The 19,977-nt window shown below is 19.5% G+C and overlaps 4 protein-coding genes across 4 annotated transcripts; all 4 read right to left on the bottom strand.

Moving 5' to 3' along the window:
* Nucleotides 1–1,954: 1,954 nt before the first annotated feature.
* MKS88_001556 (fam-l protein) lies at nt 1,955–2,942 on the bottom strand (the record flags this gene model as incomplete). Its single annotated transcript, XM_067214492.1, has 2 exons — nt 1,955–2,731; nt 2,856–2,942. The coding sequence occupies 2 exons, from the start codon at nt 2,940–2,942 to the stop codon at nt 1,955–1,957; spliced, it is 864 nt and encodes a 287-aa protein (XP_067074922.1).
* A 5,533-nt stretch (nt 2,943–8,475) lies between these two features.
* Nucleotides 8,476–9,387, bottom strand: MKS88_001555 (PIR protein; the record flags this gene model as incomplete). The annotated part of the gene is made up of 4 exons (XM_067214491.1): nt 8,476–8,616; nt 8,736–8,846; nt 8,964–9,230; nt 9,349–9,387. 4 exons carry the CDS (start codon nt 9,385–9,387, stop codon nt 8,476–8,478), a joined length of 558 nt encoding a protein of 185 aa, XP_067074921.1.
* A 5,418-nt stretch (nt 9,388–14,805) lies between these two features.
* On the bottom strand, nt 14,806–15,764 carry MKS88_001554 (fam-l protein; the record flags this gene model as incomplete). The annotated part of the gene is made up of 2 exons (XM_067214490.1): nt 14,806–15,546; nt 15,678–15,764. 2 exons carry the CDS (start codon nt 15,762–15,764, stop codon nt 14,806–14,808), a joined length of 828 nt encoding a protein of 275 aa, XP_067074920.1.
* Nucleotides 15,765–17,749: 1,985 nt separating this feature from the next.
* Nucleotides 17,750–18,726, bottom strand: MKS88_001553 (uncharacterized protein; the record flags this gene model as incomplete). Its single annotated transcript, XM_067214489.1, has 2 exons — nt 17,750–18,511; nt 18,640–18,726. 2 exons carry the CDS (start codon nt 18,724–18,726, stop codon nt 17,750–17,752), a joined length of 849 nt encoding a protein of 282 aa, XP_067074919.1.
* Nucleotides 18,727–19,977: the final 1,251 nt, after the last annotated feature.

Below are 19,977 nucleotides of genomic sequence, written 5' to 3'. Positions count from 1 at the left end.
AGATATTCAAGTAATTTTTATATAATAGACGTAAATTAACAATCACATATGTGTACTAGTAAAATAATAAATATACATATCCTTTAACATGTCAAAGCATTGTAATAGTTCAAATTAATATATATTTATCTAAATTAGTGCTAAAAATTAAAATCATACTAATATATATGATACAGTTCATATGAATAAAAAAAAATTACAAACCAAAAAACATTTTAATATGTATATTTATTGTTTGTTGTAATGAGTATAATTTCATAACATATGATAAAAATTAATATTAACAAAAAACAAATAAAAATATATATTTTATGAATATTCATATTAGCAACGTATTTAATCATCTATTTAACAATTGTCAATATAAGTTATTCTTATTTTCACTAGGTTGTATGTATATTTTCACAAAAAAAGTTCAGTATGCGTTATTTCATCTGCTAATTAATATTTTTTAAAATATACATAAATGCGATAACTAAAACATATATTAATATTATATTAAAATATTAACTTTAATCTATAAAAAAATGATTTTAACATATAAATAAAATTGTCAAAAGTGTTTCAAGGGGAACCCTATTCATCAAACTTATTTAATTGTGCATAAGAAAAAAAATAGAGTAATTTTTTAAATACGTTTTATTAAACATATATAACTAATAAAAATTATTTTAAGTATTTATTGTTTATCAACAATAAAGTAACTTATTTTGTCACTTTTATTTGGTTTAAAAAATTATAATTAAGTTTTTGAAAAAACCAACTATTGTTAATATAAACTATGTAAATGTTTATACATTCTTATAAGGATATTAGCATGTTATATAATAAACCTATAAGAATATAAAATAGAAAAAATATATAGATAAAAAACTATTCATTGAGTGATTATGGATAATATATATTTATTTTCATTAGCATTAATGAAGATTTTTATTTTTAAAGATATATATAACACATATTTATAGGTCCATTATTATGAACAAATAAAGATAAAAAAACAGGAAAACTTCATTATATCATCACTTAATATTTGATTACATTTAATTCATAAAGTTTATTCTTTAAAAATGTAAAATATAAAAAAATATATATAGTTTATCCAACTATATGTTTTCAGTAAATATACATTTAATTAGACTTTCCATAACTTCATTAATACCCCATGAGCACAATAATAATAAATTAAATGTTTTCAATTCTTCATTTAAATGTATATATTTATAATACATAAGTCAGAAGGAAGTAATAAATATATTATTTAATTGTACATCTATACCTTCCATTATAAATAAATCAGAAACAACATAATGTTATTTAAAGGATTTTATAATAAATATTTTTTATAAGTCATATATAATAAAATATATATTATGGAATAAACATTGTTTTTTTAAGAAAACATATATATATAAATATATATATCAGTGCAACAATATTCCTTCACATGGTTTCATAAAAATTAAAAAAGACAAATAATCTTTAATTTAAAAATAATTATACTTTACCTTTAACTGTGTCAGCAAATAATAATATTAAACTGCAACCAGTTAAAAAATAGAAAGTATATTTTATTATGTTTCAAATGTAAATTAGCACACCACTTCAATATTGTTATGTGAATCGTCCTATAATATATAAATTTCAATAAACAAAAAACGTTTTTTTACAAAATCCTGTTAATATACGTAAATATATATATTAATACATAATTCTTAATGTAATAGAAACAATTTATTAAAATATACTTTTAAAAAATCTATAATTTTTAAATTTACAAAAATGCTAAGAACATTTTTTACTGTATAAAAAAAAGTACAGGTATAAATAGTAACATTCATAAAATTAAAGCAATTCTGTGAATTTTTGCTAGTCTCATCTCTAATGGAAATAAAGGAATTTTTAAATGTTAAAAGATTCTTTATACAAAAGAATATATTACTTATTATTCATTTTATCCTTTCCTGAACTTAATTTTTTGATACTTTTTAACTTTTTTATGGTAATAAACAACAGCTAATATAAGAGTAAAACCTAATATAATAAGTGGTACTATATACATTAGAATACGTAAAAAACTCTCAACATAAACGTAATCCCCTAAGATTTCTTTATTCGGCACTATAATCCGCTTATCCTCGATTTCCGCTGACTTGAACAGGAAAAATAAAGGAGATTTCTTCAAAAATTTGTGTAAAGTAAGATACCACCCACTAGGAAAAATAATATATAATAGCTTAAACATCCCTAATAAAGGACCATAACCACAATAATATTCTAATATTGGAGATACTGAGAAAAATAAAAGCAGAATTACAGGCAAAGCAAGTCTTAATCCGCTTTTTTTACGTATTATTTTTTTGTAAGTCTTATCAATAATTGTCCTATTGTTTTTAAGAAAATCTTCAAAATCAAGTTCTTTGAATATTTTTTTTTCTAAATGGGAATATTTTTTTGTCACTAACATGCAAGATTTGTTTTTCTTATCGTGCTTATAGCTTCTCCCATTATTCACTGAACTTCTATTTGACTGTTCCTGTATTCCTGTTTCCCGTTTTTCATTAATAGATATATTTTTTACTTCATCCACCACATTATTTGGTAACTTTTCTTTTGAACATAAAATATTTAAATTCTTATCCCCTTTATATTTTGCAAGCAATCTGTAAGTTCCAATATTTAATTTACTACTACTACTGTGATTCTTATATGTGGATTTCTCGAATTTATTCTAATGAACAAATATATATTCAATATTTATATGAATAAATATTGTCATCCAAAAAACAGTATTAATGAATATAAAATACAAAAAATATATATAATATACGTATTCGCAAATAATATTTTCATACTATATTATTGGAAAAATGACCTATCCAACTTAAAAATATTAAGATGTAAACATTAATAAAGAAAAGTAACTTAATTTTTTTTTCCATATTATACATCTCAGTATTGTAATATATTCAACAAGAAAAAAATAAACATTATTATAATATTCCTTCAACTATAAAAGATACTATATTTACTTATTTAATTTAATTTAATTCTTATATATATTACCGAAAAAATATAATAAAATATATATAACCATAAAGTTATTCACAACTTACATAAAAAACAAATCAATAAAAATATATATTACATAATTTTTATACTAATGATATATCTTAAACAAAAAACAATTAAAACAAGGTAATATAAATTCATTAATATGTATTATTAATATATAATATAATTATATAATATGGCAACTAAATAATTTTATTTATGATTTTCAAAAAAAAAAAATAAATGTATAATTTTCAATACTTCGGAACACTGAATTTATAGATTGTAGAAAATAGAGATAATTCATTGCTCTATTATACTATATATTAAGAGCACAATTACTAATCTTGGGGATGTTTTAATATTAATTATTCTAATTTATATAAATTATATTTCGGAAATAATTATTATTTCTAATAAAAAAATTAACCCGTATAACAATAATAAATGATACAATCAATATTAATACAGATTTATGCGGTATATTAATTAAAACAAATTCATATGTTACTATGCAATGATATAAATTATTATGAAATGTATATTATATTTAAGAAACCTTATTAATAATACAATATCCACATTATGTTAACATATATATTTTAATGCAATATGACTGCTTCTTTATTTTTTTAACATAACGTATTAGAATTAAAATGTTTAGTTAATTTTAATCCGTATAATTACTGAAATAAAATTTTTTTAAATTCTTCTAATTCACTTTTTTATAATTATATATATTTATAACAAACATTTAAAAAATAAAAAAAAAAGGGTCACACTTTTATAATATGTATAAAGATACTTATAACTTTAATTCAGTAAAGTATTTGTATTATTCGGTTTAAAATAAAAATAAATATCTTTTTTTTCTATCATTTTATTTTACCATATAAATTTAAGTAATTTTTATACAATAGAATAAAATCAAGAAATATGTAATACCATTAATAAAATAACAAGTGTTAATATCCTTTCACTTATTCATACATTATTGTAGTACTTAATAATAAATAACTTCTACTTAGAGTTACTATAAATAAATATTATTCTAATGAATGTTTACCACTTGAGTTCCATAAAATGAACACTACACCAGAATAGTAAATTATAAACCATAAACTTCTAGTCTATTAATACAATACAAAAAACTTAAATTAATTAACCTTATATTGATATATATTCTGAAATAATATAATAATCAGAAGTTATTAAATATTAAAGATAACTCATTATTAAATATATTAGTTTGATACTAGTTTATTTTTTAAAGTTTCTTATAACAAAAAATAAAAAATATAATAAATAATTATACAAAAAGGAAATTATGTTATTGCATAAAAACTGTATAATAATAAATAAAACATTCAAATTAATATATTATATAAAAATGTACAAAAAAGTTTATATAGATGTAAATGTTCAAAACAAAATTTCTTATATTTAAAGTTATCGCCTTTTTAATTTTTTATCTAGTTCGTATTATATAGAAATATATATGGCAAACATAATCTATTGTCTTAGTACATTAGTTCTAAATCACTTGACATTATATGTGTAGCTTACTGGTGATATTTCATTGAAGATGATAAGAATAGCAATATCGCCTTCTTTTCAAATGCATCTGATAATATTGTAAAATATTCCCTTATAATTCGTGCATAATTGTAGTATGATTCCTATCCTTATTTTTTCTTTTTCTTAGCAGTGTTATACCTAACTACTATACAAGTGAGAAAACTAATATATATTAGAAAAGAATATAACATGTATATTTATTTTATATTTATAATTTATTTTTGAAAATAAATTATAATAACATAAATAATTTATATATTAAAATCGATTTTTTATACATTATAAAAAAGGAATAACGGAAAACTTATTCCAAAACCTAAGGAAACTAGCAAATAAATTAATATAAGAACCGATTAAGTTATATTATCTGTTTTTATGGAATTATCAACAGATTTAATTATTTTTCCTGTATATTATGTATTACAACTTGTTTAGTTATACTCTGTGAGCTTCCTAAATTACCAGAAGAAAGAGAATTTATACTATATAATACTTTATTAACTGTTACTAAATAAGTAAATTTTTCGGTTTCTTTATTTCTTTTAATTTTAATTCTTTCTATCTCCATAGGCATTTCTTTCTTTTGTCCAAGTATTTTTCCACAACATTAATCTGGCTCTTTGTAATGATCACTGCCTTCTCGTAATGTGAATTTCGAACAAGGTCCTTTTTCTTTAAACATATTACTAAGATCTTCATTTCCCAATTTATTAAGAAATTTATGAATTGCTGCATCTGAATAATCCTCATCATCTAAACAATTCATATCTGAAATTTCTCATTTTTCTAAAATTACACCAACAAATGAAAACTTTCCATTATTATTTGTTTCTTGGATTCTGTAACCTGGATTTACCTTTTTATATTACTTAATTATTGGAGTTAAATTACATAACGCATATCCCTTATCATGCAGTTGCTTGTACTTAAAAAAATTAAATGCACTCATAATTTCTGATATTGAATCCTAATAATTCAGAGGATTGTTCAGTGCTCTTATTTTCAATATTTTCTGAGTAATAGTGTGATTAATTGCAGTTATTACTTAGATAATAATTTCCTTGGACTATACTTACTATCACAATCAAAATATTTTTCACACTATCTCCAATAATAACAGTAGTTCTCTTGGTTTATATGATTTTTATACATTTCATTAATATAATTAAGTTATTTTTTAATTTTTTCACAATAAACAATTTCAGAATTTTATTTATTTTCAATAGTATCATATAATTTTAAATAATCATATAAATATTTCACTTCCAACCAATAATCTAAATTAAAATAATCAATATCAAACGAACAAAGATATTATTATAGTTCAAAACAATTATAATTTGGTATTTTTTTAAATTCATTATCAATTTCTTATACAACATTTTTGTGTTATTTATTTTTAAAAACTTATAATATTTTATCATATAACCACTAATTCAAACATACATGAGAATATTTATGCTATTTTTTCTTTTTTCTTTGTTTTAATGATATCCTAATAATTTTTTGCAATCTTTTTACATTGTTTGCTCATGTATCCGTTTGTTTCAAATACAACCGTTTCACCATAATATTTATTAACAACCTTTTCTCTGAGACAATGTTGTATTCATTATATTTTTCATATGAATATAAAACCTTCAAAATATTTTCCTAATAATATAAGAAGTATATATAAATAAGTTAATTTGAGTTTTAACAAACATTATAAATTAATATACAATTTCTATGGATTATTTTAATGCACCTTCTTTAATAATATAAGAGTGCATTATTCCTATTAGTTAGTTTCATTGATTTATAACTATAATAAAAAAGGCATTTTAAATTTTATTACACGATATTCTAACACGTTCACATTAAATATTATCATAAATAATATTAAATTACTTAAATTAATATTAACGTATATAAAAATATTTTAATGAACATGATAAATAGTTTTTTCTTTAATTCCATCGCGAATACAAAAATTAGATAAAAAAAGGATAATTAACTTTATATAAAAAATTTCAATTATATAATTATCTTACGAGAAGTTATGAATATTATTATATTAAATTACCATAACATAATTTAAAATTATCTTTAAATTTCACTTCTTTAAAAATCATACTCATGTATAAATAGATAAGTTACTATAATATATAATATACATTTGAAAATGTGAGACTATTTACCTACCAGATACAAATGCACTACACGGGGATTTTAAATATTGTTATAAAATATATTTAAAAATATTTTTTAAAAATAAAAACTTTAAAATAAATTAAAAAAATACAATTTGGTTTTCAAATATATATCTTTTTTATACAATTCACTGTATAAATAAAAATAATATGTGAAATAGAACTAATAGATAACAAAAAGTTACAATTTATTCTCTATTATGATAATTTTTTCTGCTCAAGAAAAAATAATTATTTAGCTTCAAGAAAAATATAACAGTCATATATTAAAATGATCATAACTCTTTTTTATCAATAAGTAAGAATTTAAAAATACTTCCTCTCCCATAGTAGACATAACTTTTAAAATATTTCAATCAAATAAAAAGTAATTGTAATCAGAGTTGAGATTATATATAAAAAGCAATAACACTTTATCTATCTATGTATTGAATTAGAATATTTACTAATTTTAAAAACTAAAAAAATATATATAACATTCAACTATTTATTAATTAAACTTTAGCTTTATATTAATAAAGCTCTAATAATGTTGTATAGAATAATCATAAAAATTTTAAAGAATATATTATATATTACTAACAAGTCGCTTCTAACGAAATCCTACATTATATGTACAAATGACATTCCTATAAATTTTCATTTTTAAATCCATTATATAATTGTATCAGTGTCATATAAATTGGCCATTATACTCGTAGATTTAACAAAGAGATTATTCTGTTTTCTTTTAATTATTTAATAGCCATACAAATCTTAGTAAAATATTGTTTATATATATGAACAATTGTTTTTAAAAATAGAAAATATTTCTTCTTATGCATAAATCTTTTGTTTTAATATTTAAATAAATATCAATATATATATTTTATTTACGTAAATTTAGAGGGTAAAATAATGTATATATTTAGTTTGAAATTATGATATGTGCTTATTAAAAATATTTAATTTAAGTAAGCAAAACACAAATATAATATAATTATTTTACAAATACATAATTCTAAAAGAGATATACTATAAGTAGAAACTTATAATATATTCATAAAACAAAATATAATTTAGTATTTACTTTTCTAAAAAGGAAAAAAACCAAAATTTCTCCATTTATATAGGAAAACAAAAGAAAAACACGGAAAACCATATTGTTTAATATACTAGATTTTGTATCAACAGTATTACGAGAAGTATTCATAATTCTAAGAAATGCTTTTATATATGAAATTCCCATTCTAGTAATCATAGCTTATTTAGATACAGTATCGATTACTGTTTCTAAAGATCTACTTCCTGATACTCTAAATGTTGCTGATTTTTGCGCTCTTGTTCTTTCATTTTCTTTTTCTCTTTTACATTTTTAAATACTTTTAATGCTTCGGAGTATCATGATACTTCATGTATAATTTGGTTTACAGTTGATCCCTTTTTTTTTTCTAGCAATACCTGTTTTATACAAGAATTTAAATTATTTGAAAATACGAAAGTTATCATTCTCCTGTTACTTTGGATCAGGTTGCTATTTTCATACCTAAATTTCCATTTAACTTTTTCATTTATTCCTTTGTAATAAGAAAATATTTTAGCTACTTCCTTGGGAATGATATAATTCACTTTGTTCTGATTTGTTGCAGTTTGAAGTTCTACTTAGTGAGCTCTAAGAATTTTCGTCTGATTTCCTTCTGTTGAATCTGCTCGTAGTGTTGCTTCCATTTCTCTCGATGAAGCTGTTTTCGTTGTCAATTAAGATCCTGGTGAAACTGTTGTGAATACTGCAACTGGAATTCCCTAAGGATTCCTAACTTTCCCTTGTCCATTAGTTTTAATTCCAGTACCATTACTACGGGTTCTCACAGAGAATGCTGCAAAAATACAACGTAACCTCTTGTCATCGTCAAATGTATTGCCTTATGTTACATAAAACGTTTTCAATAATTCAGGATCTAAAGGTTTGGTTCCTGATTTTTCCACTGATTTCAGCTGTAACAATTCTTTGTAATCCATTACAATTTCCACTGTTTTTAGATCCTAATCCAGATAAGATTTTATTTTGATCAAACTTATAATCACATTCCAAAAAATAATTTAGACACTTCGACATTTTATGTCAGCAATATTCAATCTTCTCTCTTTTAAATAGATTACAGATAGACTTAAGTTATTGTTTATGTTTATCAATTCTAACATAATCCCATACTTACATTTAAAGCAATTATGATTTCTAAAATAATGATTCAAACGTTTCTCCTTCATTTTATAATTCAGCTCCTCTTTGATATTATGACCAAAATCATAATAACTATAAAATTCCTGATTCGTTATAATAGATGTCTGCAAATTACTAAAAGCTGTAACTATGTTACAAATATTAGTATGTGACAAATATGTTTTAAACAATTTCCATATTTCTTCCTATACCTAGTTTTTATAATGTGAACAACGGTTATAACAGTCTTCTGATTTACTCAGATTAGAAAAATATATTAATTTTCCAATTTTGGATATATATTTTAAACTTCAACCTTTTTACAAAGATTAAAACTAGCATTTTTGTCAATTCATTTTTCATAATTCGATTCTTTACAAAAACTTTTATTAACTAAATTAATTTCTGGATTATTTAATTTATTTTATACCTTTTTCCTGGATAAATCTTGTAATATTTCGTCTTAAATATTTAATAAATAATATCGATTGCGTAAACCCATAAATACTTATACAGAATAAATTTAATCATTTTTTTTAATAAAAAAATAGTATTAAAATAAAGGAGAATAAATTATTATATCTATAAAAAATGAAAATAAATGAAAAATACTTCATCTATTTCCATAGTTTCCCTTCAATTTTACAAAGTACACAGTACATGAAATGATTAATATCATACATATATAAATTTTCATGCATAAATAATGACAACTTATTTATAAATGACACGTATTATGTTTTTTTCTTATTGATATTTACATTTATTTACAAATTTCTCAATGTAAATTTTAACTGAATTTATTCTATAGAATAAAATATGATTGTATAGTTTTTGTTATTTTAACATTTTTAATTGAAGATAAAATAACTTTAATGTTTAAGAAGTATAATAGGAAATAGTAAAAAAGAAGGATCGTAGCATAGTAAATCTTTAATATATATATGTAACGATTCATTATTATTACACTATTTTTAGTAGTAAATAATATTATTAATATAACAAGTTGAAAATTATATGCATACTGATTTATGGGCCTGTAAGCATTTTTGCAATTATAAACATTTGTATATGTCTAATGATGGTTATATAATAAAAATACTAAATATTCTTTTCGTTGAAGTAATTATTCCTTTAAAACTATTTATGTATAGTATTGCGGATAGTACAATAATACTACAGAATTGCATTATCATCATTAAAAGAATGCATATAAACAAAATTAAAAAAATATAAATAAAAGAGTAATATAAAAAAAAGTATAAATAAAACATAGAAAGCAAATAGTTTTTAATAACACAATAATATTGCTTATAGTATATTTATTATTATTATAGTTTCATTATTTGTTAAGGCGTCCATTATAAATGAAAATTTCTTCAACTTCATTTATCAACTCTCTAAGTTATAACTCAAGATTTCATTTATTATTGAATAACTCGGAACTCATAATGAAAATTTTACTACACATCAGCATATTTATATGCAAAAGTAAATATAAAAAGAATTCTTTTTAATAAGACTTTTTAAGAAACCAAAATATATATTAATTTCATTAAAAAGAAGGTTAATAATACTTTTATCTATGCAGTTTAATAAAAATATTATTTCTTATTTTACTAAAAAAGTATTAATATTACCTCCATACAATATATTAATTTTTTTAGGAAACTACTATATTTGTTTTAAATGTTTAATAGATCCAAAAATAGTGTCTAAAAACATCATTATTACGTTAAAAAATATATAAGTATTTTTTATTATTTCTAATATTTTTTCCTCTAATGATAAATGAACTAAAATATAACTAATTATAACAATGAATTATGAAAACATTAAAGAATATTTTAGAATGTTTATGTATATATTCCTTTAAAATCCAAAATTTTATATATGCATACTTATAAAATATTGTAATTTAAGGTTATGGCTATAATCGTGTTTAATAAATATATTGCTCTTCAAAGCTAAGTAGCAATTAATATTATTCATATATATATGGTTACATGAAATTACTTCTTGTAAGATACGCATAGAATAGAAGAAATTAGTTATTTTATTTATTATTATTTATTCGTTTTTTTATTTTTTGCTATTGTTATTTATTTTATACATATGTATTTCCATTTTACTCTATAAATATAATGCTTTACTTTGTTCATACATTTATAACTTATTTGTAATAAAATATAAATACGTATAAGATTATGTTTTCTTAATAAAGCTAACATAAAAGAATAAATAAATATTTAATACTAAAATTCTCTATGAACAAAAAAAAAAAAAAATTATATTTTATATATTTTTAAAAGATTTCTTACCTTAATTTTCATCTATATGGTTTACTTCTTATTTTATATATTTCATTCTGAGACATTAATAACTGTGCTAATTAAGTGGCTTGTTTTTTTTATTCATGAGATCATACGTAATAAACTAATAATATTACAATAAATGCCGCATAATTATAATAAAATAATTTAATTATTTTGATAAATACTTTTCCTAAATTATTTTTTAATTTTTTTGCCTTTTCATGTATGGTTAATATTTTATCTTACAAGATTGTTTGTACTTTTGCATTTTTTAAATTATTATTTTAATAATTTATAAAAATAATTATTTTATAATGATTATTATATATGTAATTTTTTTTATAATTTTCATTTTTTCATATATACTATTTCATATAAATCATATATCGATAAAAAGTACACACCAAAATAATTAATCATTACAATTTAAGTTAAAAATTCTTCTTTATGATGTTCTTCTTGTACCTTTTAATGGTAGAAAGATCGGGTGGAAAATGATAAAAAAAAAATTTTTTTTTAAATAACTATTGTAATATTATTGATTTATTTTTAATAAAATTTATGTATTTTTGGTAATAAATTAAATTATTTCATATAGTAAAAAATAATATATTAATAAGTTAGTATATTTAGAAAATCATCAAATTTAATATATTAGCAAAAACTTCAACTTGTCTTAGTCATATGAAGCATATTATTACAGATAATCGTTTTTGTTGAAAGATAACATAATAAACTAAGAAAAAATCCATTTTCATCATCCATATTTTATATTTAGTCTAAGAATATGTATTCAGATATCCTTGAAGTGGAAATTGTTATAATGTATTTTTATATTACAGTTAAAATAACAATCATATTTAAATATAATTAAATATTATATTATTTATAATGTATGAAATAAATTTTTGCCAGTAAAAAATTTGAAAAAATATAGAAGATATATATATATTTTTTAACTGTAATTAAATATTTTAAATGATATGCAAATTATATATTGACGCAATTTTAATGTATACTTCATACATTTGTATTACTAAAATGTAAACTAAATTCTTATCATATGAAACTACTTTTCTTAATTTAGATTACTCAGCATAGTAATTAAATTCTTTTGATTATACTTTTATTTACTACGCGTACAATGTTTTATGATCGCTGAATTTCTTCGCTAGTTATATATCAGTGGTGAAAATAAATAAATATATATATAGTAAAAGCTATTTAATGAATTATACATTTTTATTAGAAAAATAAACAAATATTAAATAATAAAAAGAATATATTACATTAATTTGAAAAAGTCTTTCATTTAAAAATATTATTAATGAAATGAGTGTATATCATTAAGGCTACTTATTTACTCCATAAAACAGTTCCTTTTCCATTTTTAAATATATTATGGATTTCTATGACCTTTTTTCGTATATATATTGACATGTTGAAAATAAAGAAACATGAATTTTTCAGTTAAATTACTATTAAATGATTCAATAAAAATGTACACAAAATTATGATCATATTCTTCTGATCATTTAAAGAGGTAAACAGATAAAATAGCATTACAACTTAAGGATATAAAACCTTTTAATAAATAAATTATATTCAAATATTTGTTCTTATCCCATGTGAAAAAATATTTTTTCTATCTTATTTTGTTACGTATTGTGCAATTTTGAGTTAATAGATGTTTAATAAATATTTTTATATGATTTAATCAGAATAATAAAGCTTGTATATTATAAGTATTGTCTATCTTGAAATAAAATAACTTGTATAGATATATTATATATAAAACTAAAGCATAAAAATTATTATCAGTGTATATAATTTAATAATTTTTCATTTTCTAAAATATTCTTAATATAACATATTTTTCTTTTCAATACTTTACAAGGAATATGTATCCAGTAATAGACATACATAAATATTTCAATAAAATATTTAATCCCCACATGCTAGTACTATATTTAAAATATATTTATATACCTTTATATCATGTTTCACATTCTATAATTTATAAAATAAACAAAATTAAAATTAACCTAAGAAAAACATCCCAATATATTTATTTATTAGGTAATATATAGAATATATATTATTAAAAAATTTAAGAATTTAGTATATTTATAAAAATTAATAAAAAATTAAAACATCTTAAAAATAGTTGAATTCATAATAACAATTGAACATTTATCGTAATTCGTATCAGCTGATATCCTTGTTTAGTTGGTAATGTAGTAAGTAACCAATTACTATTATAATAAGTTTAGAAAGCAATTCAACCAAGAAACATATTAAAAAAATTAAAAGAACTTATATATAAAACAAAATAAGTTATATATATTATTAATAAAATAAGTATATTACTGTTTTAAATTCATCAATTTTACCAAAGCACATGAATTAAATTATTCACTATATCTAATATAATTATTATTGATATACAAAAATAACAGCATATAACATATTAAGAAATTATATATAAACTTTCCATTATTTAACCCCTAATAATTGATATTTAGAAAGAAATACAACCAATTATCTATTAACATTTTCTTAATTACTGTACAATAATTTTATCTTTTAATGATATAAAAAATATATAAATTATTTAATTATAATTATAATTTTCATTGTAATATATATTCAAGTAATTTGTGGAACCCTAAGTAAACATTACAATTAGATACAAAAATAATATAACATATGCTATATAAACTTTACATTTTTATAATGATTTAGAATCCACAAATTTGTAAGCAGTTATAAATATTCCATAATTAGGAAGCACATTATTTCATTATATATTTACAATTTCACATTTAAACCATATAAAATATTACATGCTTTAAAAAGATTTTCGCATTTGGCATTTTTTATAAAACATTTTGAATAATATATATTTTATAGAATATGTATTAACATTCTTTTTTTGGTGAAAAAAAAATTTATATATATCCCACTGTGATAAAAATTATTCATATACATAAACTGAATGCATAAAACGCCATATTTATTGTTAACATGACTATAATAATACATTTACTTAAATAACTTAAACGAATAATTATTTTAGACTTAATAAAAAAAAAAAATGTTTACTTAGATTGAAAGTACCACGCTCCAATAATATCACACAAATTATTCCATTATATAATGATTTTAAAACAAATATGTATATGTTATTCATGAAATATACTTTAACATGAACATGTATATATAAAAACAAAATATTTAGTTAAGCTAAAGTCATTCCTTAAAATACAAATTAAAATTTATTCATACAGTCAAATATTTAAATTAACAAAAGAACTAAGAACGTACCTTCTTACTGTCTCCCGATAAATCCACTAGTATATATAGGTGTATTTGTAAAATAAAAATAGTTATTGTTATGCTTGTTGAAAATATATATAAATGTATCACTACATTTGTTAAATTCATCTTCACAGAAAAACACATATTACCTCTTATTTAATCTTTTTTTGAACTTAATATTTTCATATTTTATAACTTTTTTATAGTAATAAACCATCCCAAATATAAATATAACAACAAATATAAGGAAAGGTACGCCATAAATGAAAATAGTTGATGCACATATTTTTTCTAAATAGCCCCACTGACCACTGCTTAACAGTGTAACCAACTGTCCATCTACCCCAGTCAGGGCATTTTTTTCGCCTAAAGTTGGGGATAACAAGTGTAATAAGCCTAACAACCCACCATCTACTAAATTCTCTAATGAAAGATCTAATAAGGGTAGTATCAATATCAAGATAAATAACAAAAGTAAAGCAATACGTACTCTGCGTTTTTTACGTGCTAGTTTTTTATATTTCTTATAATCAATAGTTATAATATTTTTAACGTAATCTTCATAATCAAGTTTTTTAAATATTTTTTTTTCAAAATCGAAACAATTACTTGTTTTAGGTTTAACACATTTACTTTTCTTAACATTTTTACCGCATTGCTTAATGTATAATGAACCTCTACAAGATAGTTTGTGTTTTTCATTTGTTCCTTCTTTATTATTATATATATTTTTTTCTTTTTTCGCTTCATTAAATTGCATATCTTCTTTAAGTTTTGCATTACTTGAATATTTATGATGTTTATAATTTGCTAATATTCTATAAGTTCTTGAATTAAATTTTCTACGAAGATTCCATTTTTCAACCAAATTTTTATTTAAAGTGTTCTAAAAGAAAGAAAAAATGTAACTATTTCTTATTTAAATGGAAAAATATTATCATACTAAAAAAAAAAACTAATAAAAGTAAATAATTGCAATATAAACATTACAAATTTCTTTTAATAATATTATAATACCATGCTATTATAAAAGTGATATATACAAGGCAAAAGTGTAAACGCTGAAATTTTAATAAATAACAACACAATTTTTTGTTCCATCATAATGTTTTACAAAGTTTATTATATATTAAGAAAGAATTGTATCTATAATAAGTGTTATATATTTAACATAAAATAGTACCATATATTTTTTTTCAATTTTTGTTTACTATTTCTTTATAGAAAGATAATGATATATATATACTCAAAATGCATTTTACTATATGGACCAAAATAAATGCCTTTAAAAACATATTATAAATTTTTAATATGTACGTTATGAACAAAGAAATAACTTTAAATTAAATTCTATAATTTTAATTCATTCATAAATATTCACAACGTATATGTTAATTATTTAATATAGTTGAGTAATTGTAAGTTTTTTTTATACAAATATATCAAAATGAAAAAAAAAAATTGATATATTAATATTTCGAAATACTCATTTAATTTACAGCATAAAACGTATAGAATATAGATTTATAGCAATATTTTACATATGAGGAGATTAATTTTAAATTTTAATGATGTTTTCATATTATTATATCAAATTTCTAAGATATTATATTATGAAAAAACGAGCTATATATTTTATAAAATATCAATTATTATAACTATATATTAATTGTAATAATTAATGAACTACCAAATAACTGGTACAAGATTTCTATTTTATGAAATATAACACACTTTTTAGTTGTCATATAAGCAGAAACATTATGTTATGGTTTACAATATATTTCGAAATTTAAATTTATTACGTACCTATAATCCATCAAAAAATATGTACATTTAAAAAGTAAATAAAGACATTTTTTATTAATGTATCATACTTTTAAAAAATTTAATTAATTAAATCTAATTTTTATTATTATTTCTAAATGGAGGTTTTTTTTATTAACACCCCTAATGTTTTTATTTTTTATCTGCATATGTATATTTGAACAATTATTAATATATTAGAATAATAAAAAAAAAGGTAACATCAAAATAAGTTTATGAATATTTCATACAATAATAATAATTTAAGAAATTACAAATAATAGAAATTTACTTATATTAATATATAGGTTATTATATACAAATTAGAAATAAGGAAGTGTAACAATATTGTTTACCAAAATATATAATATAGTAACATTTGTACGGAAAATTTTAGAGCTAATATAATATTTTTTGTTTGATATTTTTACAATTATATTTTATCAGATAAATAATTTTATAGATTCGAATTAAAAAATGGATAAAAATAAATGAAATTTATTTTTTTTAATAATACATATAAAAAAAAAATATATATATATTCTTTTCCATTACCTCTGCTGCATATCTGGTGTAAACCAGATGACAATTATAAAATTATTATATTTATAAAATATAATTGCAAAAATCTTATATAAAATTTTATTTTACTTTTCTTATAAGAAAATAATATTTTCCTAAATAATAAATTGAGAAGTTAACGATAAAGAAAAAAAATAAAATTTTAAATACAATATTATATTTAAAAAATAATATATAAATATGATAAATATTATCACTTCCTTTCATTATGTACTAAACAATGAATGTTCACTGTTAATTTAACAGTAATAATTCATTTTCTTAATAACCTTGAAATATAATAATTTTATAATAGAAAATGATAAAAATGTAAAGCAGAAATATATATGGTTAAAACGTAAATTAAAAAATAAATTCAATAAAATAATATTAAATATGAAGTTATGTATTAATTTTAACGTACAAGTATATATTTTTCTCTAAAATTATAATATAAACAAAAAAATAAATATATATATATATATATTAAGTCATAATGATTAATTTACAGCAAAGAATACATTAAATTACAAATTAAGAAACTTTTAAACATTCAAATTCACAAAAAAATAGAAACATATGTTTTTTACATTTAAATATAAATATAATTACGTATATGTATGTTCATATATAAAATCTAAAAAATTATTATTATATTATGTCATTAAAGATATTACAGTTAGTACATAACATTAATGGCTTAACATAAATAAACATGTTTCTTACCATTCCTCGAACTCTTCCAAAAATCTAATTTTTTTATGTTTTATAATATTTTTATAATAATAAAAAATTCCTCGTATAAGTATAATACCCATTATTAAGATAGGTAAACAATATATTAGAACACCAAATACTTTAATTCCTATAAAACTCTTCAACTGACATGTAGATGACAATATATCACCCAAACCATCCGCCCCAGGAGATTCAGATTGTGCTTGTAGTCCCGTATTATTATATCCGAATAATTTACATAATTCCTTTAAAAAATTACCGATAGATTTAAATTCACCAAATGATAAATCTACTATAGGTAAAATTAATACAAATATGAACAATAATAAAATTAAGCAAAGTCGTAATCTGTATTTTTTACTTTTTAATTTTTTATAGTTCTTATCATTAATTAACATCATTTTTTTAAAAAAAGTTCTATCATTAAGTCCATTCATTATTTTTTTTTCATAATGGGAATATGATCCATGTAACATGGTACATTTATTTTTCATAAGTTTCTTAATCAATTGTTCCTTAATTAATGAACTTCTATATAATTTTTCTTTTTTTTCTTTGTCCCATTTTTCATTATCAATTCTAAGTAAATTTTTGTTCTTTTGTTTTGTATTATATGGTATTTTTAATTCTAATTCACCAACATATGGATAAATATCGTCAATATAAATTCCCAATAATCGACAAATTGGTGTATGTAATTTTCTGCCAAAATTATTCTTCTCGTACAAAAATTTTTTAAACCTACTCTAAAAAAAATAATGTAAATATTTCATAAGTAAATGGATAAATAATCCCATTCCAAAAAAAAATAAATAATAAAAATAAACAGTTAAAATATGAAAAATATAAGTTCACTCAAAAAGTTTTATCATACCATGTCACTGTAAAAATGACATATCCAAATAAAAACGATAAACAAAGATATTTTGATAAAAAAGATAAACATAATATTTTTTTCCATGTTATAGATATTTAATAATGTAATATATATAATAAAGGAAAAATTAACATCAAGTTATACATTACCAACCATAAAAATATACCTCTTTTATTTTTTTTAATATTTTTTCTTAACAAATTAACATATACAGAATGATTTACTACATAGCAAAAAAAAAAAAAAAAAATATACCTAAAAAAAAATTCTTTAAAATATGGTAATTGATATTATTTATAAAAAATTAACTTTAAGTAAAATGATGCAACTTGAATTCATTCATATATATGTACAGCGTACAACTTAATCACCTATTACAGTGATTAAACAAATTTTTTTTTATGATTTTTAATTATTAGGAAATATTGAATTTATTTACAATATGGAACGTATAAAATATAGATATGTGTTATTGTTCTAGGTATATCTAGAATAATTATTACTTTTAAGTTTTGCTACTATTCCATTTTTATAAATATTATATTAAGTAAAATGCAGTTATTATTGATGAAAAAAATATTATTATTTACAACAAACAAAACAAAAGTATTAATAAATTCAAAATATATACTTTTTGTGAAAATATATGTGTTTCATTAATTATAACACACGCATTCTTTTATCGCCTACAATGAATTTAACAATTCAAATTTATTATATGCTATCTAATGTATTAAAATATATCATTTTAAAGGAAAATAATAACTTTTTATTTTTATATAATAACTTTTGAAAATGATCATTTTTAGTTTTATTTATATCGTTATTTGTAAATGAGATATTTTTAAACTCACAAATTACTTTTTTTCTTTTTAACGAAACTTACATATATAGAAAAAATGTAATAAAAAAAAAAGTGTAATAAACGTATAGAATCTGCTAATATTATAATAGTCTTTATTCAGTAATGTTTTTTTTTAACTCTATTATGAATTCTAATTTCCTTTTTGTTATTAATATATTTTATAATATACCTTTAAATAATAGTTATAAAATTAAAATAAATCTGAAATTAAGTGATTTCAATAATAATATCATGAAAGTTGTTATCATTTAATTTATTTCTGATATATTTTATTTATCACTATTAATAATATACCTTATACAGTATTACTAAAAATTAAAATTATACTAGTATATCTGAAATTTCTTACTAGATATTGAACTATGAACTAAAACGCTTTTGTAGGAATAAGTGTAATGTTTACATAATAAAATATAATAAAACGAAATGTTACACCATTTAATACTAACAAAAGAAAAAAGTAAAATAAT

The sequence above is a fragment of the Plasmodium brasilianum genome, chromosome 5 (genome assembly GCF_023973825.1).
Source record: "Plasmodium brasilianum strain Bolivian I chromosome 5, whole genome shotgun sequence".
Taxonomy (NCBI): Eukaryota; Apicomplexa; class Aconoidasida; order Haemosporida; family Plasmodiidae; genus Plasmodium; species Plasmodium brasilianum.
This window is presented reverse-complemented; position numbering and strand designations above follow the sequence as displayed.